The sequence below is a fragment of the Chironomus tepperi genome, unplaced genomic scaffold (assembly GCF_022539635.2).
Source record: "Chironomus tepperi strain 1889 unplaced genomic scaffold, CSIRO-AGI_Ctep_v1 contig_359, whole genome shotgun sequence".
Taxonomy (NCBI): domain Eukaryota; kingdom Metazoa; phylum Arthropoda; class Insecta; order Diptera; family Chironomidae; genus Chironomus; species Chironomus tepperi.
This window is the reverse complement of record NW_027226481.1, coordinates 116,658-139,369: the sequence shown is the minus strand read 5'-3', so window position 1 is coordinate 139,369 and position 22,712 is coordinate 116,658. Positions and strand designations below refer to the sequence as shown.

General features: G+C 31.6%; 2 protein-coding genes across 4 annotated transcripts in view; one reads left to right on the top strand and one right to left on the bottom strand.

Moving 5' to 3' along the window:
• CARPB (Carbonic anhydrase-related protein B) overlaps positions 1-22,712 on the bottom strand; it is a 49,782-nt gene that overhangs the window by 9,505 nt on the left and 17,565 nt on the right. Inside the window, exons 3-5 of the mRNA XM_070646200.1 lie at positions 15,036-15,086; positions 3,385-3,521; positions 2,737-2,997 (exon numbers count right to left, since the gene is read on the bottom strand). Coding sequence (XP_070502301.1) covers positions 2,737-2,997; positions 3,385-3,521; positions 15,036-15,086 — 449 coding nt within the window. The remainder of the gene's footprint in view (positions 1-2,736; positions 2,998-3,384; positions 3,522-15,035; positions 15,087-22,712) is intronic.
• On the top strand, positions 16,919-22,508 carry fbp (fructose-1,6-bisphosphatase). 3 transcript variants are annotated; one of them, XM_070646001.1, is made up of 5 exons: positions 16,946-17,071; positions 17,165-17,189; positions 19,648-19,736; positions 19,849-19,943; positions 21,331-22,508. In XM_070646001.1, the coding sequence occupies exons 2-5, from the start codon at positions 17,171-17,173 to the stop codon at positions 22,163-22,165; spliced, it is 1,038 nt and encodes a 345-aa protein (XP_070502102.1). In that variant the 5' UTR covers positions 16,946-17,071; positions 17,165-17,170; the 3' UTR covers positions 22,166-22,508. The 3 variants fall into 3 exon arrangements, with proteins under 3 accessions (XP_070502105.1, XP_070502102.1, XP_070502104.1); XM_070646003.1 differs by having other exon boundaries at positions 17,010-17,071; positions 17,127-17,189; XM_070646004.1 differs by lacking the exon at positions 17,165-17,189 and having other exon boundaries at positions 16,919-17,071.

The window sequence follows — 22,712 nt, the reverse complement described above, 5'->3', positions numbered from 1 at the left end:
ATGAATTTTGAATCAGTCGATGAATTATCAATTTGGCTTATTTAAAGAGTAAATTAATTTGATTGTGGCAGGTAAATAAACTGAATCAATTAAATTGGAGAATAATTAGGTTAGATTAAGCGATGATTCATTGATTTTGTTGGAAAGAGTAATGATTTAAGAGCTTTGATGTTTATTAATCTGATATTAAGCATTTGAAGTTGTTGCTTCAAAGCCTGGCTTTAAGAAGAGATCCAACTTTAGAGTTTAGCTTTAATAAGTTAAAATTCTTTTAAAGCAACGACTTTTTAATCCTCAGCTTCAAGTTAAATTACAAATCATCGATTTTTTAGAATCTCAGCTTTGAAATTCTCGTCGTTTATGTCTTAATTTCAAAGCTTTGATTCTAAGAACTCGTTACTTTGAAGCTTAACTTTAAGCTGAGTTTTAAAAAGTCGTTGCTTTATATTCAAGCTTTAAAAGAGTCATTACTTTAAAACTGAATTTTAAAGACTTTTAATTTTGAAATTTTGATAGAATCGTTGCTTTAAATCTAAGTCTAAAAAAACATTGCTTTGAAGCTAGGCGTCGATAGTTCACAATTTGAAGCCAAACCTTAAAAAAAGTCGCCGCATCATAACGAATCATCAATTTTATAAGTCAAACTAAAAACTTTAAAGCTCATCGCTTTGAAGCTTAGCTTTAAAAAGTCGTCAATTAATACCAAAGCCAGATTTAATCTAGTCCAGATACCCTCGCATAATAATGTACATGAACTATCCCGCATTATGTCACAAAAAAGAAATTTGTAAGAAAATAAAAAGATAGCATTAGAAAATAAGGAACCTTTTATTCTCGTTTCCACTAATAAATTCCTATCATCTTTACAAAAAAAAACTAAGCTGAATAAAAGAAAGCGAAAATATGAAAATAGTTATAATAATAACAATGTGAATAATGAAATGAATAAGCACGAAGAAAATGATAGCAAGTAAATGGCACACAAACAATAAGCGTGAATTTCTCTTCTTCTCGCTTACAATGTAAGAAGTTAAAAAAAAGGATAGGGATAATAATAGTAATAGCAACAATATTGTTTGCTACTTTGCTGCTTCTGCTTATGCTTTTCGAGCTTTTAATAAATTTTCACACAACTATAAATACCAGTTTATTTATTTATCTTCCTTATTTCTTCTTATTCTTTGTGTTTTGGTTTATACTTTTAGGTGTCAAGGGATGGAATTAGGATGGATTTTGGAAGTTTGTCGGATGGATTACTATCAGGTGAATGTTGAATCCTCTTGTTATCTTCAAATTACACAAGCTGCAATAATTCCTAAATTATGACGCAAGGACAGTGAGTACCGACTTAGTGGATTCCTACGCATCCAATATGAATCAAATCTGCTTGATCCCAATTCAATAGATGCTATGGCTTGCTAACAGTTCTCTTACGCAGCCACACAGTCTGCAAGACGCTGTATCAAACTCAAAAAGATTCGTAAGAGAAAGGCAGCATACTAAGTCACTTGGACAAACATTTTTGTGGGGATTTTTAGAAAATTTGATAAAATCAATCAATGTCTGTAGTCACAGATGATCTGCAAGCCTATACCAAATCAGAATATCAGCCACACTAAGCTTGAAGCTGACTTTAACTTTCTTTCATACTTTGCTTTCCTTCTAGATCAATTGTGATCCAAAACCTCACTTAAATATCTCATGAAGTTGACTTAATCATTAAAAACACTTAGGCAACTTCCTTAAATCATCCTTAAGTCACAAACCCCAAGAACAAGTCACAAACCTTTCCTCAATCTCCAAACACAAAAAAAGTATAGTTTCCCTCTTTTCATTTACTTATTATTATGATCATGACGATGAATTACTATCCTTATACTTTTACTTACAAATAAGAAAAGCAACTGGACATAACGAACTCATATTCTTGGCTGATGGAATGAGAAAGTCTCGAAAAGGAAGCAAATAGTCTTAAATGAGGAAAGGGAGTGAGAAAATGAGGAAGAAATGAAAATTTATGCTTTTTTGCTTTGCTATTTGTTCGTACACAATATTTCCTCAACTCCCATGGTGCCTTTAGTCATAACTACAGCTTATATTCACGACAAAATTATTAACTTTAAGTAAACAGCTTCTTTTTGCTGTTTGTTGCATAAAATAAATTTTTTTCTTTGCAGTTTTTCGAAGCTTAAAGTTGTTGGGAGAAATTATTCTCATCCCGAGCAGCACAGCGTGTTTGGAAGGGAACCATCTATTCCATAGACATCGTTGGCAGCATGATGGCTGGTTGCGTCACAGTTTTACAGCAGAAAAATGCAATTCCCCTCATTGTGCTGCTCGGGCTTGTTTATTTTAATGTGCATGTTTTTTATAGATGCAAAGAACAAGTTTTTACTAAGCTCATCTTGATTAAAAATATTTTCATTTGATTAAAATTGAAATTTTATTACAGGAAGGGATGAATAAAGAATTTTTATTGAGCAGTTTAGTATAAATTTGTTGAGGATTATTGGAATATTTTTAACAAGAACTTTAAATTGAAAGAGGATTTAAATTTTTAATTTATTGTAGAAAATTGGATGTAATATCGGATATTGTATCAATAGACTATAGGAACTTCCTAAATTCAATTGAATTTTTTTGGATATAGCCACAAAAAGTCTCAAATTTTCCCAACAAATCAAATCCCACCAGTCGCATCAAATGACGATAATTCAGCATAAAAATAACTCTCACCTCAGCTGGAAATGTATAACCCTCCACACTATGCTCACTGCCAAATTGATCATGTAGTCCATAATGTATGTGAATTTCATGAAATCGATAACGATACGATAGTGGACCGCCGGTCAAATTGACAGGTATCTGATTACTAATTTGCATGTTGTTTAGGCTACTACTGCTCATACTATTGATGTTCCCATATGAATTATATATTGTATCATTGTCAACTGTAAATATTACACTATGTCCTGTATTTGCTATTGTTCCACTAATCTGTAAATGGATAGAAAAATACATTGAATAGGAGGAATATTGAGGTAAATGTAATTTTAGTGTGAAATATTTTGATATGCATATGATGTCAAGGGATGGACACTTGGATGTGATTTTATGGAATTCTCTTCAATTTTCCTGAATTTTCCTGAATTTTCCTCAATTTAGAAAATTTGAATTTTCTAATGAAATCTCAAAAATTCCAAGTTTCCATCCCTTGACTCAATTATCTGCAATGTCAACAAACTGCATTGAATATCTGCCATTAAATCTGCATTCACAACAGCATACAGCAATACAGACTCAAAACATTTTGTAGCAATTTGCATATTCACAATTAAAATCTTGTTACATCCAAACATTTTCATGTCATATCCATTAACTTACTCTATGCTTATCAATATGCAAAGGCCTCAAATTTGGATCAAACAGTAATCGTTGAGGCTCTAAATTTACAGGTGATTGTCGTCGACCTTTATTGCACAATGACCATTCGGGATTGATTAAGCCCCAAAATGCTGGACCTGAAAATGAGGAATAAAATTCGTTTTTATTATGTCTGACTTAATTTAGATTGACGTTAATTGAAAATATGCTAGATTATGTTTTTGGATGTCTGCTAGACACATTATAGACATAAAGGCATAGATGGATGGAATTTTATGTGAGACTAATTTGTTTATTGCTTATGGTGAATTTTGAGGAGGATTGATGGAAGATTGGCAGTAGTTTGAGGGATATTAAAGAATTTTATGATTTGTGATCCTTGAAAGTATGCTTTTGGATTCGCTGTTGATGCTGTTGCTGGGGAAATGTAATGTGATATTCAAAATATCAAGAAACTATCAATAACTTCGATTTGTTTGAGGTAAAGCAAGGCTTATTCTTTCTAAATCAAGAATTTGGTCAGAATATTGGATTGTGTGACTCATGTAGCTTAATACTTAAAGCTGCAGCTTTGAAAAACACTCTTATATAATACTAAGCACACAAACACATTCAAACCATCAATTCTTAGAATCCCATCATCAAAACTCCCTTAACAGCCACAAAAGCACCTCAAAAAATCTAAATCTCATCAAAAAACTCTTCATCACAAACAACAACAACAATATACAGCACCAGATGATAATTCACCTCCACGACACGCACAAAAATGTTCATGTTCAACGTAAATTAAAGCTCATCCATTCAAAGCACAGCAATTACATTCTTTCCGGTGGTTGAATGAAATGGCTCAAAAAAGGGTAGTCATGAATGTCATGTCTATTAGACACTTAATTCTAACGCAATTACACAAGCCGCATGAATGAAAATTTTTTCTTCTTCCTAATTTCATTCAATCCAAACAACTTGACGTCCTTCTAAAGCAGATTTTCAATGGATGTAAATGATGATGGTGAGATATAAAAAGTTTTTTAAAGGAACTGCTAATCAACAGAAGATGCTACAAGAATTCCATTTAAAGTAAGTGAAAAGATTAAAAAGAGCAGCATAAGAATTTCATTTTTTGTATCGTTGTGGATGAAATTTTTTTTACGACTTTTGGCACTTAATACTCCTCAAAAAATTTATTCCATTTTTCTTAAAGTTTCTTCTGTTCTTTTGTCAATTTTCTTTTATTGCACATAATGTTTCATGTTTTACTTCGATTCTTATGGTGATTTTGTTAGGGAATGATGAGGAATCTTGGAGATTTAGTATCTGGGCTAATCAAATTGACGTTTTGAGGTCATTCACTAAGTGCATACATAGAAGGGAGATGTGTTAAGTCACTGACAGAGTGAATTGCTCTTATTTGGTTGATTTGGTGTTTTGTTTACAGTTTCTGATCTTCTGCATCAAATTTCAGCTCTTTAAAATTGAATTCCTGACAAAATCATCCTCAAGGACACTCGACCTCCTCATAATTTCATGTACAACCAATTTCTCTCCCTTTTAAAGCACTTTTTTATGTTCTTTAACATTCCTTCTTTCATCTTCGATTTACTATCACGAAAGAAAGAAAAAAAAAATGCCAAACGTAGAAGTTAAAACGCAAACCACCTGACAATTTTTTATGGCTCCACCGAACGATGTTCATGAATTCCTTCAATTTCATTTTTTTTTTTGTTCTTCGCAGGAATGAAAGGAAAAAAAAGTTTCTTAACACACATTTTCTTTATTTATTTATTTTTTTGTGTGGAGCTACATAGATAGAAAGATAATTTCTTTTATGTTCTTTATAGATACAAGCGATATATTTCCCATTCTACTCTCGAAATTCAACATTAAAGGAGATAAAACGAAATATTTTAGTTGATATTCTGAATGGCGTGTATTTTTTTATGTTTGAACATTTTGACATTCAAGATGTGATACAGTTTTTATTAAGCCATTTCGGAGTAGTTGAAGAATATTTTTAAAGATAATTTTTAAAGGTTTCTAGTGAGTTGTTTGATGATTGGAAATTATGTCTTAATAAAATTTATTTCAGCTTTGTTTTAATTTTTTTGACTGTAAAATGAGGTTTTTGACTAAGAAATATGAGCTTGTTTTGCTTTAAGATGACTTTAAAATTGGGTTCTTATACTTTTGGCTTGAGTTACGGTAGTATTGGAACTAAAGCTCATTTACAAATTCATTACAAATTTAGATACAAACTCTAGGCAAGGATCTTGATCTAGAATTGATAATTAGTCCAATTTCTAGCCTAAATCACATTCCTTTGGTCAATTCGCTCATTTAACAGCGTTGATACCTCAATGATCATTCCGCAATCCTTAATTTTGACAATTTTGGAGCAATTCCTTCATCAAACTTTCTGTTGGTTCACCGCGGAGCTTGGAGTCTACTCAAATTTTACATCCAGTCCAGTAGACTAGGATCGAATATTTCGACAAAATGCGAGTAGACTTTGAGCTCTGTTGTGTACCAACACCGACTCTAGTCAACTCAACTCCATTTAAAATTCGTGTCAACTTCAACCTATGATTCACAATCATAAAACAACTCAAATCCATTCATCAAGACAAAACCTTTCAACTCCAGCAATTCACAACAATAAATTAATATCTAGATGACAAAATGTGATACAATGCATCAATTTCCCTCTTAATTCTTCAATTTTCAAACTACAAAATCATTCATTATCAAGAACAACATCTGATTGATATCAGTTGAAAGTGCATCGCTCTTAACATGCATGTGACAATGTATATTCTTAATCATTCTGTATTGATCGAGAGCTAAATCAATTTTTTGCTGATTTTGCGGTTCATGTCAATGCATTTTTCAGATGTCTGAAGTATTTTCTTTTGATGAACATTGATTTATCACGCTTTAATGTTCTGGAGAGATTGGTCTACAGCATATTATCGTGTATTTAGATCATTAAATCGTCATGTCTTCAGTAGTTGGTAAGAATGTTATTATAGAACTCAAATGCTTAATTTCAGAACAATACCCAAAATTCAATAAAAATTTTAATTATAGACCAATCAATCCATCCATAAATACCCCAAAATTTACATCATCTCATCCAAAACAGTTTACTTATGTCCATATAGACACAATAATTGCCAAATAATAATCGATCAATAAATCTCAACCTATGACCATTTCCCATCCAAAAAATAATCTTCTATAACTTGCAAAAGGTTGAATGACACAAATTGCTTTTTCAGTTTTCAAATTGGATATTGCAATTGATACATGAACTGCACGGAACATTCAATTGCAATTGAAAATGAAAAGAATGTAAAAAAATTGAAGAACATAAACAGAGATACAATGATGAACATCAGATTCCAATTCAAACACTGATATATCGACATCAATCTATCATTCGACATAATGGAAATCAGTAAAATAAACACATACTTTTCACTTTCATCAGTGAGTAAAATAGATTGAGACATGGACAATGATAGTGTTTAGTGGATGGAGATGATTCAATTTTTGTCGGATGTGATGAGAGTAATGAGAGTGGATCTGGACAGAAGCGCAGTTTTCTGTTGATGCTTGATGCTTTTACCAGCTATTTGGCAGTTATAGTTGAGGCCAAGACCTACTGACTTATTCAAACTCCATCAATACCTTAATTATTCAATCCCAAAAACTTAATGACTGCATCCCAAAAGCTACTTCATCTTATTGTCCAAAGTTGACTATATTGACACATTTTCACATCCTACACCATCTGCTACACCCCAAAATGACCAAACTTAAAGTCTTCTGTCCAAAAAACTCAGCACAACTCACTATACAGTCTACCTATCTATCCATATTATCTTCCTTTCTCTCTCTTTATTATGAATTGAATTGTCATTGTCATCTATAGCATGTTCATTTTCGCATATACAACATGTTGCCATTTGAATCTCTTTTTATTTATTCAATTCATCGTCCTCGTATAATACACAACATCTACCAATACATAAATCAGCACCAATAGTAGTGGAATAAAATTGAGAGAATATTTTCTTCCTTACGATAAAAGCCAAATGAATCATTGTCAAATTGAGGTGAAGGAAGAAAGCATTGTGGTTGTGGATGGAGAGAAGTTTGGGTTCGAACCGGATGGCATGGAGAGGAAAAAAGCAGAAAAAATAGAAATAAAGGCGAGAAAATGTTGCAAACTTTACCCCGCAAAATTGAATGTCTCCATGTCTGTATCGCTTACATATTGTCTCTTATACGAGCATACATAAATAAATATCATGAATGATTGAAATTGAACTTCTGAGAATAGAGAATGAAATAAAAGGAATGAAAATCAATCCTTTCAATTTGTGATGAATGAGATGAAAATATCTACTGTGTATATTTAAAAAAAAAAATCTTTTATATTCAATGGATTTCTCTTTCTTTTGGCATTGCTGTTGAGGGATGTTGTGGGAGTTAAAAATGGAAGGATATAAATGAACTGATTGATAAAATTAGCTTTGTAGTAAAAGTTTGAAAGCGTCAAGGGCGAATAAGAAGTGGATTATTTAGTGATGCTTTAATGAGAGCTGCTGGTTGATGCTTATTATTGTGCTGAACATTTATATTTTTGAGTTATAGGCAAGTTATGCCCATCAGCAATTACATTTCTTGGCCTGCTATCTGTGGCTTTGTATACACTACATGATCATATTCATCGTATTCTTATCTGGTTCAGGCGACATCTGAGGAAGGCCATGGATCACCGTTGATCTGTACGGCCATCGAAGTAAGAGACCATTAAAGCGAGATATATTTATGCTCAGAGATACCACTGAGGTATGCCAACCTTATTCATCGAGTTTATCCCTATAATAAGGAAGTATACCGTTTGGTAGCTCAAGCAGCTTGGCCTTATCACTTCAAATTATTCTGGCATGCTTACAAAATAGCATTTTGTCGACAAAGTTTTACTAACTCGATCCTCATCGACTTTTTCTATCAAAATACAAGATTTGCCTTCAAACGACTTAATGCAGCAAAGAAAATTTTTGGCCAATTGAATCGAAATCAGCCGTCACATGTCAATGTAGATGAACTTGAGCTGAACGTCTTACTGTTAATACAGCAATATAGAGGTGTCCAATAAATCTAAATCGACAATTGTGACCCTTGATAAACCCTCAAAATTCCAAAATTAATTCACCACTTTAATTTTTCAACCGAACAATGCCTTTAAATTATCAATTTTCATCACCAAAAAGCCACAAAACACACAAACTTTACCCAAAAAAAAGAAGCATAAAAAATCCCCTGAAAGCATGAATTTCTAAACTAAATGTACATTTTCTATCTCATTGCACAGGAATGAAGCATAAATCAACTGTCGACACATAAAAATAACTAAACGAAAGGAAAGGAGAAAATAAGGCAATAAGAAGGAGAAAAAAATGTGTACATTTGGGGATGAGAAGTTTGAAGTTCATCTCAAGTTCATGTTTGACAACATAATAAGCGTAATGTAATGTTATATGTTAGAGATATTCTATAAGGAGATATGTTTCAATTTTTCATTTTAAATGACATTCTCATTCATTCACTTTCTTTTTTTTGCAACCCCACATTTTAACTCAATAATGTCATGATTTCATGATGTCTGTGTATTATGCTATTATGGTTGATTGTAAAGCTTGGAATGGGTGGTAATTTAGTTAGTGTGATTGAAGTTTTTTAAGGGTTGAGTGGATACTTATTCATATGGTAGCAATAAAAGGAATAATGGGAGAAATTCCCGAGCAACGTATCATGACAATGTCCGTTAGAGTCACAAGACGATTCACAACTCTGCACAGTTGCATGACCCAAGATATATCAATACAATGTACCTAACCAGAATTTATGAAGCGCAACTTGCAGAAATCGAGTTGATGTGGCTAGAACAGCGGAACAGCACCCAAACTCAACGGGGATTGATCTCTGGTCAATTGGAGGACGCTCTGACCACTATGCCACTTGCTACTTCTTCGCTGCCTCGTTAGTCTCACCCGGCAGTCAAAAAATCGCCTTAAATCCTAAAAACCTCAATTTATCCATAACTTTAAAGAATCTCAAAACAGAGTCGACAGCAAAAAAATCCTTGAAATTTTTCAGACACTTTTGACTTCTTTGCACATCAAAACACACCACACAGCATCTTCCTTCCCTTTACATAGACACAGTAAACCACAATAAAAATAATAATATGAAATATGTGGATGATGATGATGATGATGTGGGTTTACCCACCATACAGTAAAAAAGGCATCCATACAATAAGTAAGCATGTATATAAATAACATTCCTGGCACCCAATAGCTTGCCTTTTTTCCTTATTTCTTTATGCAACAAGTGCCAAACCAATTTCAATCTCAAAATCATTCGATTTTCGTGATTCCATTGGAAGTGCCTTAATATTTTGTCTATAAAAATAAATTTTATTATGATTTTTATTTTTTTACTTGCTAGATGCGCGTGCTGGATTATTTATTGTGCCATTTTTGTGCGTGTAAACTTCAATTGCCATTCGCCTCATTTGATCATCATGACAATGATAATGGTTATGTTGTAATTTTTACAGTGCATTAGATATTATGTGAGGGAAAATCAGCTTTGAGTCTATTTGAGCTTTATGTTTTCTTTAAGATGGAATAGACTTTTTTGGAGGGAGTTTGTGGTTTCTAATGGAATTCGTTACTGGTTTTGTGGATTAATGTTGATGGTGGGATGGCTGGAATGGTTGAAGATTAAGGGATGTTGTTTGATTTTTAAAGATTTGCTAGATTTTTGTTGATATTTCCTTTAAAGGGTGAAGTGCTTTGTGAAGTTAATCGTCTCAATGCAAGAGGGGTTGCATTTGCATCTGGACATTGATAGCATTTTGAGTACAAATAGTTGGATAATACCAACAAGTATCCCAAACAATAAGCTACTGACGTGATATTCTCTAAAAATGACTTACAACATTCAAAATCTACAAAAACTTCTCAGAATTTTCTATAAAAAATACCAAAAATTAGGCAACATTCATTCATAAGCTTTCTTTTGAGTAGCAACTCATTGATTACGACTAAAAGGGTCAAATGTCAAAGTAATTTGTATATTAAATTTAGCCATAATATTCATCAGTCAAACCCACTCTGAATGAAATTCCTGACATCCCAATATGTGATCAAATTAAAGTATTTCAGTACCAAACTCTATAAATCAACATTTTGCGTTCAAAAAATATTTTGATGCCTACACAAAGAGTTTTTTTGTCGAGACAACACAATGGATTTGACCAAAATGCTCTCAGTCCTTGATGGCACGTGCTGTTAAAGGACAATACTCTGAATTTTATCAGATTGGCCATAAATTCGGTCAGAAAAATTCAATATTGAACCGTGAATATTCAGAGATGCTATAAATAACTTGCAACAAAATAATGGTCTAGAAACTGAAATATTTTTTAAAGAGCAACAAAAAGCAGACGCATCCTAAAATAACTAAATTGAATGCTTTCTGTGTTTTCTTAATGTCATGGCCATGATTATGAATCTTTAGTAAGTTCAAACCTTTCATAATACTTGACATAATGAAGTCTTTGAAGTGTTTTGCAGCTAAAGTTTTGTTTATTCTTCGAAATTCAATGTCAGACTGAACTTTTGTTTACAAAGGGGTTTGCAACTATGTTAATATTTATTATTTAAATCTCAAATGACCGTTAGAACTACTATTTTACTAAAAGTGCTAATAGAGTAACCGACAAGCTGTATAAACCCTTTCTTAATAGAATACCAATTCACTTGAATTAAAAAATTGTTAATTTCAGATTCCAAGCCATAAATTGTGTAAATTTCTCACGTTTAAATTCACATTTTCTTACTTCCCCAACCTCCTACACACAGAAACTTTATTCTCAAATAAATAACATTAAATCGATTAGTTTTCTCATCCCTAAATTGCTCATATTTTACTTCTCAATTCAACAGAAGAAGGAAAGATTCAATGTGGAACTGTGCATGGTTGGAGGTGCTTTAACATCCAAGAAAAATAATAAATTTTACTAAACTGATTCACAGCATCAGTTTTGCTTCCATTTTTAAACTTTATTTATTTATCGTTTTCTTTAAAAAAATATTCAGGATCCGATGGAAGTTCCAACATGAATTTTAATAGAATGAAAAAAAAAAAATTTTTAATACAATTTTCTATTTATTTTTTGACACACACACAAATTATTCTAAGTGTCGACATGCATGAATGTGTGTGTATTTTGGAATCTTTCCGGTCGGTTGCACATCGAAAGGAAAGGTTTCTTACATTTGCATTATAATTTAAGGAATATTTTCCTATGTCCGTAAAATAATCTTTCTATCAACAATGAACGAGAAGAAGGAATGAATCGAGATTTTAGGGATGGGGAGAAGTTTGAGTGGGAATGAGAGGGAATATATGAAGGCAATTTAAAGGTTAGACTTGATTTTTAGGTTAGGTTTGAGAAAAAAGACCTTAAGCTCCTTAATATTTTTTGGATTTTGAAAAGAGGGAAAATGGGTTCAATAACTCAAATTAGACACAAATGGCATATTTGGCATTATCTTAACCCTAATCTAGTTCCTGAGTAGCCAAGCTACGTTATCACTAGATGTAAGCCAATTGGTTGTCACAAGGCGTCCAAATGTCCAAGTGGCAATTTTTATGTTAATTGCCACAAAAATCATCAATATGCCAGCCGGCCAACATTTGTCTACCTTGACAAACTTGTGCAGTACAGGTAAGTATCAGAATAAGACAGCAAACGATCCAGGAACCAATCCTAAAAAGCATTCAGAAACATAATTCAACTCACAGCAATCCCCATCCAAGCTAATTCAGTCCCAATATTGAATCAAATGAAAATACAAAAACAGAACGAAGCACGAGTGTTGAAGAAATTCAACAATATCTCCAAAAAAAAAAGAAGAAAAAGATTGGAAAATAGAATAATGATAACAATAAATATTTCAGTGCCTTTTTTTTCGTCTTCGTCTGCTTTTAGTGCATGAATTTCTTTCTATTCTTCTTGCCTTTTTAATAATACAAGTACTTTTTTACCATTCAATACCATAAAATATCTCTCCTTTTAATGCAATAACCAAGTGATGAAATATTCGATTGTATATAAATTTTGCGGTAAGTTTTGGAAGTAAGTGAAATAAGACATAAATTTTGATTTTCCTTGAGAATAAAGGACTTTTGTCATAATAAATATTGAATTATTATTCATGATCTGATTGAATTTTCATGAGATTTTTCTGTGCAGCTTGTGATGGACATTGGAAGGAGTTTGACCATGATTTGATCTAATTTGATGCTTTTTATTGATTTTGGATTGATTGTCTGGCTTGTGAGTATTGTTTAGAAATTGATAAATTCATTGTTATTGATTGTGGATTGTGAATTTGGTTTTTAAGGCTGTAGACTTGAGAGTGGCAATTTAGACTAAGTTTAGCTTTAATTTCATGGTAAGCAGGATCCAGACTGACTTTTCCAACTTTGTGAAGCTTGAAAATATTTGAAAAACTCAATTTAAATCTCCTCATTCCCAGAAATCCATAAACAATTTGTCCATTAAATTTCCTATCCATTTCCACTACTTCTCCCCAAGACCAATTAATCCAATACTCAATTACTATAACATATTATTTTATTACAGTTTTTATTTCATTTAACATCAACATAAACAAATAATATCTGCGAATGCGAATGGTAAAAATGGGAATTTATTCATTGGAATTGCATGATACATTTTCCATTATTGTTCATGTCGTGTCAATTTCCTCAACGCTTCACTAAATTATTATTCTTTTTTTGTGTATGCGAAATCTAGAATGAATTTACGAGTGAAAATGAAATAAAAGTTTGTTGACTCTGGATTATACTAGTATTTTGGGCTGGTTCTGCTTTGTCTGTAGGTCAAAATTTGAAAGAATTTGAAAGAATTTGGAAGAATTTGAAAGAATTTGAAAGAATTTGAAAGAATTTGAAAGAATTTGAAAGAATTTGAATTTGAAAGAATTTGAAAGAATTTGAAAGAATTTGAAAGTATTTGAAAGAATTTGAAAGAATTTGAAAGAATTTGAAAGAATTTGAAAGAATTTGAAAGAATTTGAAAGAATTTGAAAGAATTTGAAAGAATTTGAAAGAATTTGAAAGAATTTGAAAGAATTTGAAAGAATTTGAAAGAATTTGAAAGAATTTGAAAGAATTTGAAAGAATTTGAAAGAATTTGAAAGAATTTGAAAGAATTTGAAAGAATTTGAAAGAATTTGAAAGAATTTGAAAGAATTTGAAAGAATTTGAAAGAATTTGAAAGAATTTGAAAGAATTTGAAAGAATTTGAAAGAATTTGAAAGAATTTGAAAGAATTTGAAAGAATTTGAAAGAATTTGAAAGAATTTGAAAGAATTTGAAAGAATTTGAAAGAATTTGAAAGAATTTGAAAGAATTTGAAAGAATTTGAAAGAATTTGAAAGAATTTGAAAGAATTTGAAAGAATTTGAAAGAATTTGAAAGAATTTGAAAGAATTTGAAAGAATTTGAAAGAATTTGAAAGAATTTGAAAGAATTTGAAAGAATTTGAAAGAATTTGAAAGAATTTGAAAGAATTTGAAAGAATTTGAAAGAATTTGAAAGAATTTGAAAGAATTTGAAAGAATTTGAAAGAATTTGAAAGAATTTGAAAGAATTTGAAAGAATTTGAAAGAATTTGAAAGAATATAAAAGAATTTGAAAGAATTTGAAATATTTTGAAAGAATTTAAAAGAATTTGAAAGAATTTGAATTCAAAAATGCGCTCAAATCTACTCAAACTCCAAACAATCCTCACCAAACTCAATTCACTTCATTCAGTATCTAGTCCTCAACACAGTATCTGAAACAAAAAAATAATAATATTTCCTGTGTGCGAAATGGAACAATGGCAAGACAACAATAAAAACGAAACTAAATACTCATTGTGTGTGTCTATAGATTGGAATTTATACTTCGGTTATATTCATTTTGATTTATTATTGAAGATGAAATGTTAAATAACTCGGAACTAATCAAATGATTTAAGGCATTTTTGAAATTTTCGCTATTCATCGATCGTTCTCATGGCTGTGGCATGTTTTCATGGTTACTGGATGTCTCGCTTAAAGGGAGATGAAAATCAATTTCAAGAGAAAGTTTTAAAGACTAAAGGAGGAAGTTTATTGGAATGACAATTTGTTTTGAGAATTGGGGAGGTTGAAAGTGAAAATCTGAGTCAGGTGTGTAGACTTTGCATTACTAGTGATATTTAATTAGCAATTAAATATGGTTCGGACCAGAACTGCAGGTCTGAGTTTCCTACACTTTAGATGCGAAGGACTGAAGTTCCTTATAATTCTAACAAGAATGCTGGTCAGCGTTTTTGGTCTGCACGCAATTTTTAAGGATTTTTGTTCAGTTTTCATCGCGAATTTTTGTCAAATTTGGGAATTCCTTCCTCTTTTTTGGATAATTGAGTTGCTTATAAAGGATTACGAAGTATAATCTAGCATAAAATTCAAAAATCATCTGAATCACTAATACTTAATATATCTGCTTACCTGAAATTCCATCATAAGTCCACCATGAATCCCAACTTACACCAAGAAAACCTGTAATGAGAAAAAATAAAATATTTGATTAAAATTTTGTGGAAAATTAAATAAAATGTAAATTATATTTTAGAGTAAATAGTCAGCTTCTTGTACCTGACTGCTTGAAATTGAACCTACAGGTACAATTTAATCGAATTGCGGTCCTAAAATTCATAACCGTTTGACATTGACTCTAATACAGACAACCACTTGTCGATAATTTGGAGGTTAACTCTGTAAAGTATCCATGTTACTAGGTCATTAAGATTCTCTGATTCTCAGAACTAACAAAAATATGCCAATTTATCGGTTAATTGATGAATGATCTGCCCTGTCGCCGGAGTTTGTATCAGTTAACCAATTTGTTATATTTGGTCACTTAACACATCAACCAAAAATCTTCAAAACCCCCAAATCAAAATCTCACACAAATTAGAACTATTTAAAACAAAATTAATTTCCATTCTCAATTTTTTTTCACATTTTCTCCTCAGTTTGATGATATTTTAATGTTGAAATGAAAAGTTTAATTAAAATGCAAAAGCATGAAATTTATGCTCAAGAGACCATCTAATCTGCTTCAATTAAAATTTATCCTCATTTGATTCACGTAGAGCCACACGAAAAAAAACAGAAAGGAAGAGGAAGAAAAATTTACATTTTTAGTGGAAGTAGCTTGGGTGAAGGAAAAAAAAGAATATTATAATCATCAAAGTAGTCTGTCGGGTTGTTGAGATTTCACGCTTTTTTGGAGGTGAGTGAATAAAGTACTTAACATTACAGATAGACAGTACGGTCGAAGTATAGCATATAATAGAGCTTTTTCACTCTCTTTGTTTGAACAGGAAGCAATTAAGCCATAAATCTAATGAAATTTTACAATGCATTGAAGGATTTATTGTTCATGCACATTCTACATTTTCTGTATGGTGTGCTTCCTCTCTCACTCTCTTTGTGCTGTGCTTTATCCACCAATTTCAATTTCATTTCGCGATGAAAATTGGCACTAAAATTAGCTACCATAAATAACTTTATATTATTTCCTTCCATAAACTCTCGACTCTGTAAAATTAGCTTTTTTTCTTATTGTCTTACACATCTAACAAAAAAAAATTCTTGTCGGAACTGATATCAATTATAATGTCATTGATTCTAATTTGGTCGAAAATCAACTTATGTGGTTTGTGAACGGAAATGAATGATAATTATGGATTGTAAATTCACATTTTAGGATTTATGAACTTCCTGAATTGTGATTTGAGATGGAGGGTTTAAATTAAACTGATATCCGGCCCAGGCCGACGTGACACTGACTTGTTGCCATGCTAGAATCAAATCGGTCTTTTGCTGAATTTTGGAACAGTTAAAATTGCCTTTAAAGACTTTGCTGTGCCACTCCAAAGATAAGTCTACAAAAATCATAATTCTTATCTGTTTAAACCTCCAGCTCTAAAATAATGCATCACAAACATTGCATTCTTTGCTTTACAAACACATTCATGTAGCAACAATTGATAAAAAAATCTCAAGAATTCAAAAAGCGAACCTTAATCATCAATGACTCTTGAATGTCAAACAAACTGTAAGATTTTGACTTTCTCTACATCATGCATGTAAAATACCCAAACATACTCTCAAAAAATCATGTAGTCTCTCAAAACAGAAAAGCATAAATTCAGCTCTCAGCGACAATCAGAGTTTAAATCTTCATTCATATTCATCGAGTCAAAAAAAAACGAAACGCAAGAGAAAAAGAAAACAAAAACACAGACTGCACGCACACTTCCACCCGGCACATCCACATGAATTTTAAAAAAGCTGATAATAGTATTTATTCACACACAAATATGATTGTGGATGGCATAACAAAAACAAGTTTTACTTCCAAATATTGCTGTGTGTCTCTAAATTTTATAATCAAGTTCACAGTCGAAATTTAATTCTCGTGAGGAGCAGTTGCGGTTAATTATTTTGTGTGGTGTCTAGCTGATTAAATTTTAAAGGTTAGCAGTGATTAATTAAATTTATTTTTTCATATTCAAAATTTATTAATTAAAGAATTTTAAATTTCATTTATTTTCGTACTGAAAATAAAGTCAAAAATGCAATCGGAAAAAGATGGTAAAAAATATATAAAATTGGATTGTTATTTAATTCTGTGTGTATTGATATCTATTAATAGCTTACACGTGCATGTGTCTATGCTGTTACACTTTATTCTATCTCACACACATTTAAAGAAAAACCACACACTTTATCGTAATGTATGCAAACATCTTTGTTGCTGAAAATATTTTTATTTTTCTTTTTTACTGTTGTTGACTTTTGCTATTTTTTGAATGTCAAGTGTGATAAATTTTGTCTGTATCATTACTAGTGCACTTCAGGGCTTATCAAATGATGAATTTTGAAGAGCTATTGATCTTATCCTCAGTTATTGTTGATATCAATTTACTTAATTGAATTTTTGGACTCGTGTTGATTATTGAATATTTTGGACATTATGGGTGACTAAAAAAGGATGACAGTGGTCTAGATCTCACTATGAACTAAGGGAGGAAAGGTTAAGTGAGATGTCACTTGGATCTCATTGTCTAAACAGCTGAATAAAACTGTCAAAACAGCTGATAACACTAACAATTTTAACATTTATAATGCCGGTATATATAACTTTTTCACAGAGTTTTATTGAGATGCTAAATAGTAGCTTCTAAATCACATTATACTGGGAAGAGGAGCAATCCAGAAATCAAACGAAAAGTGCAGTCATAGATTCCTTTCTTCATAGAACTTAAAAATTCTATTTATACAAATTTACAAACAATTTGTGGTTTCCAACTTTAAAGATTCAGACTATTGACTTCTGTCGCTTAGTTTTTGATTTAGTTTTGAACTAGTTTTAATTTATTTCAAGATTTGCTATATTTTGAGTAGTATTGGCAATTAATTTGAGACAAATTTTGGCTATCATGGAGCTTCGGCATTCTAACTTTAGTTTTATTCGTTCTTGTATTCTTTATCAATCTTACCCAAGCGACACAAATGAAGAAGGCTCCGTCAATGAGCTTTCAGGGCTCCGCTAAACCTTTATCATTAGCACCAAATGGAAGCCGCCTATTATTGGCTCCCTTATGAACAGGAGTCACTCGGGTTAATTTTTAAAAAACACAACGAACATTAAACTGTCGAAAGACCAAACTTGAATTTTACGCTAACAATTCGCCAATACTACAGAACATGATCATATGATAATCATCAGATCTTTTCTACAAACAAAAAAACTTGTTTGACCTTGTGCCTAATTTAATAAAATCAAAACTGTTACAGAGAACTTTAGAACCAGAAAATGGCAAAAAGAATATTTGCGGATTTATTTTTTGGCATAACTTGAATGCGCTTATTATGTAGAATATCACGCTTAACCAACAATTTTTATTCTAAAGTTGCACACCATTCAAATGAGTTAATATCATCACTTGGCCAATACAGCTACGATTCACTGAGTTTTCGAGCAAAACACAAGCTGCCGAAACCTCGTCCTTAATTTATTTAACCTGTTTTTTATATAAATAACATTTTTTATTCTTTTTTTTTTTCTAATTGGTCTTTTTGTAAACTTTTTTTTGACCACATTTCAATTGCTCAAAGCAAACATCATGTCATATTACGAATCACTTTCCATTAATGTATTTGATTTAAAACCGACGAGGTTGATATCAAGTTAGACTCTTTTTTGTTCCGACCTATGTACTGAAGTAAATAAAGGATTATATTATATTATTATTATGTAGAAACAAATAATTACGGTTTAATTTGTGTGTGGGAAGTCTGAGTAACTTCATAGATGTTTGATGCTGTATATTAAGCTTAGTTAATTTGTTTTTGATAATCAATCTGCAAATTTTAACAAACCTTATTCCTTGCTTTTTCCTTTCCGTGCAAAAATTTCGTAGTCAAATCAATATCAAATTTATTATTTGGTCGGTCTGTACATATGACCCTACAATCAATTGATCTAAATAAATAAATGATGTATTAACATTCAATTAACAGGTCTATAAGATTATAGCAACTGCCCTTAAATGCTAGTCGATAGCACTCTCCAATATCGCTCTTTGAGTCCCTCTTTGTAACCTAATTCAAAATTTAATTCCTATTTTCATACTTCTGTCAAAGTATCTTCTTTATGTCACTTAATTTCTATTTTTCGACTTTCATGTAAATATTTTTCATTTCTTATCTCACAATACACACTATTCTTGTTATGTTTTTCAACTTATGACGGTTATATTGAAGAATTCGTAATTAATTCAGATGAAAAATTACATAATTCGAGTACAAAATTGAGGTAGATGCAAATATACTTTTGGCTTATCGTTGAATTTACTTTAAAACTGAATTAATTATTAATAAATACACCTCAATGTCGTTTGTACTACCAAATTATTTTTTGGTCGTTCCTTCAAAAATTTTGTTTTATTTTCTAGCATTTCTAACAATTCATTGCTTCAAACTAACTCAAAAAAGTCAATTCAAACTTCTTAAAATATAAATTTTTTCAAAAAATTCGTACCAACAGGAGAAGATATGTCGCAGAGAGGAGAAGCCTTCGATTCCAACTGTATGACACTGACAAGATTCATCATACAGGCACAAAAGAAGCATAAAGTGAGTAGTCACAAAAATTATTTTCCAATCACAATAATTGTCATACACAAAATTTCTGAATTTTCATGATGCTGCGTTATCAAAATTAAATGGAATGTCCGCAACTACACAGAATGCAACAGGTGAATTAACCCAACTTCTTCAAACAGTTCAAACAGCTGTCAAGGCCATTGGTTCTGCAGTCCGAAAAGCTGGTATTGCTCGCTTGTGAGTAGAAGACAAAAAAAATCAATTTCATTTCCTAACCATATTCATGCATACTCCACGTACACATGAAGGCGTCGTTAGAATTTTATTCATAATTTCGTCATTGTGTATTGACCCCTCAGTCAAGCTGTTTTTGTTGTTGAGTATGTGATGTTTTTTATTGTTGTTCATCGGTTCTTATTTTCACTCCAAAACGTGTTCCTTGTTATCAGTAGAATTGTTTACTGATACTGTTATTATCTGTGTTGTTATGCTAACAATCATTTACGTCAAAATTTTATGATGTTTTTGACTTATTTTTTGAATTGAGCTGTATATTTAAGCCGGGTGGATGCCGCTAATTTCCTGTGGTTATGGCAAAATTGCAAAGAACATAAGTAGACAAAAATATGTTATAATTAAGTATAGTCAAGTTCATGACTAGTTTTGACGGGTTTTTGTCCACTCAAAAACAGCTGTTGTCAAGTAATTTGAGAACAAAATAATGAGGATTGACCCACAAATGAGATTAAATAGACTAGGGATCAAAGGTTCAGGTGCATTTATTGAAACTTACTTTTTAGAGTGATTCATAGCTAGTACCCTATGCTATCTCCATCACCAGCTATCACTGGTCAATTACCAACACAATTCCTTCAACCACAATACTCTCCTTCCCAACAGCAATTCCCTATATCATCCATGCATATATTAAATGAATTATATAGATCGTCCACAAATAGACCAAACAAGCCTTTAATCCATTCAATAATGTTCAACCTTATCAAAATTACACAAAAAACAAAAAAAGTCTTGATGATATTGCATTTATTTTTAGTTCCGAACATTTTTGCTTATACATATTAAACAGTATTGTTTGTTTGATAAGATACACATACCCTTAACTCATTATTATCTTGTAGATTTTTGTTAATATCATGAACACACCTATTTTTTATAGAACGTCGTACGATTTTATGGGGTCAATATGGTGAATTATGTAATCTATTTTGGGCTGGAATAAGTTCTAGTTTATTTATGTTAGTTTTTTGGAGGTTAATGGATGTCAAAATTGTTGTGGGAAAGTAGAGTTGAATTTTCATGGTCGATGGACTTGTGGATATGATTTTTTGAGTGATATAGATTCAATTCCAGTCATAATCTATAGAGAAATTATCAGAAGTCGCATTTGCAGACATAAAACTATAACTACTTGATACTTAATAGCAATACCATTAACATAATGTCAAGCAATACGCATACAGCCTCCAACAATCACAAAACCTCATAGCCATCCATACAAAACCTCATTATCTCATTTCAATCCATTAAATCGACTCCAACATTACACATGTAAAATGTCATTATTAATTAAAATAATTACAACTTGTTATATTCCCACTTCTAGGTATGGTATTGCAGGTGACACAAATGTTCAAGGTGAAGTTGTGAAGAAGCTCGATGTTCTCTCAAATGACATGTTCATTAACATGATTCAATCATCATACACCACATGCCTTCTTGTATCAGAAGAGAATGAAACAGTCATTGAGATTGATCATGATAAACGTGGCAAATACATTGTATGCTTTGATCCATTGGACGGTTCATCAAATATCGATTGTCTCGTATCGATTGGATCAATTTTTGCAATCTATAAGAAAGTCACTGATGATGAGCCAAATGTAAATGATGCATTGCAACCAGGTAGAAAGCTTGTTGCTGCTGGCTATACACTATATGGATCAGCAACAATGTTCGTACTCGCATTACAGACAGGTGGTGTTAATGGCTTCACATATGATCCAAGTATTGGTGAATTTGTCCTTACCGATATGAATATGAGAATACCAGAACGTGGTAATATTTATTCAATAAATGAAGGATATTTCTCGCAATGGGATAGTGCAACGCAAGAATATGTGCAATCGAAAAAAGATCCAGCAAAGGGAAAGCCGTACGGAGCACGTTATGTCGGTTCAATGGTTGCAGATGTTCATCGAACCATAAAATATGGCGGCATTTTCATCTATCCAGCAACCACAACAGCGAAAAATGGAAAACTTCGTTTACTTTATGAATGTAATCCAATGGCATTTATCGTTGAGAAAGCTGGCGGTAAAGCAAGTGCTGGTAAAGATCTGGAAATACTCGATATTGTACCAACTGGCATACATCAACGCTCACCAATTTATCTTGGCAGCCGCTTGGATGTTGAAGAAGCACTCAGTTATATTAAATAAGTTTTTTTTACACTCTCGTTACTGCTCCGACTTCAAAAAATTGGAAGTTCAAAAAAGTGGAGGAAGGAAGATGAAATAAAAAATACCTCATGATAGTTTTTTATTTGACACATTCACATATGTGCAATTTATGGCTTGTCAATTTTTTTCTTCTCTTCCTTACTTTATGTGAAAATTTTCCTCATCGTTTATCTTGTAAAAATTATTGCAGCATAAATTTACGTCTTTCTTCCCTGTCTGAATGCTTTTGTAATTCATTTGATTGTGTAAAATTTATGAAAAATACGTTTTTTTTGTGTTCATTTTTTTGAATAAAAAAAGATTTTTTTGATATTTTTAAGAATTATTTTGGAAGTTTATGCAGTGGTGGTGCAAGGATGTTGACCTACTTGCAGCATCACTGATGAATTTTTGTTATTTTTTGGTAATTTTTGAATGGTTTTTTAAGTTTTCAAAGAGCATGGCTATGAGCAAGGTTGCATTGCCTATTTAATCCTTAATTCCTTGGCTGAGGCACATGAGGGTCCATTGCCACTTCTAAAGAGTC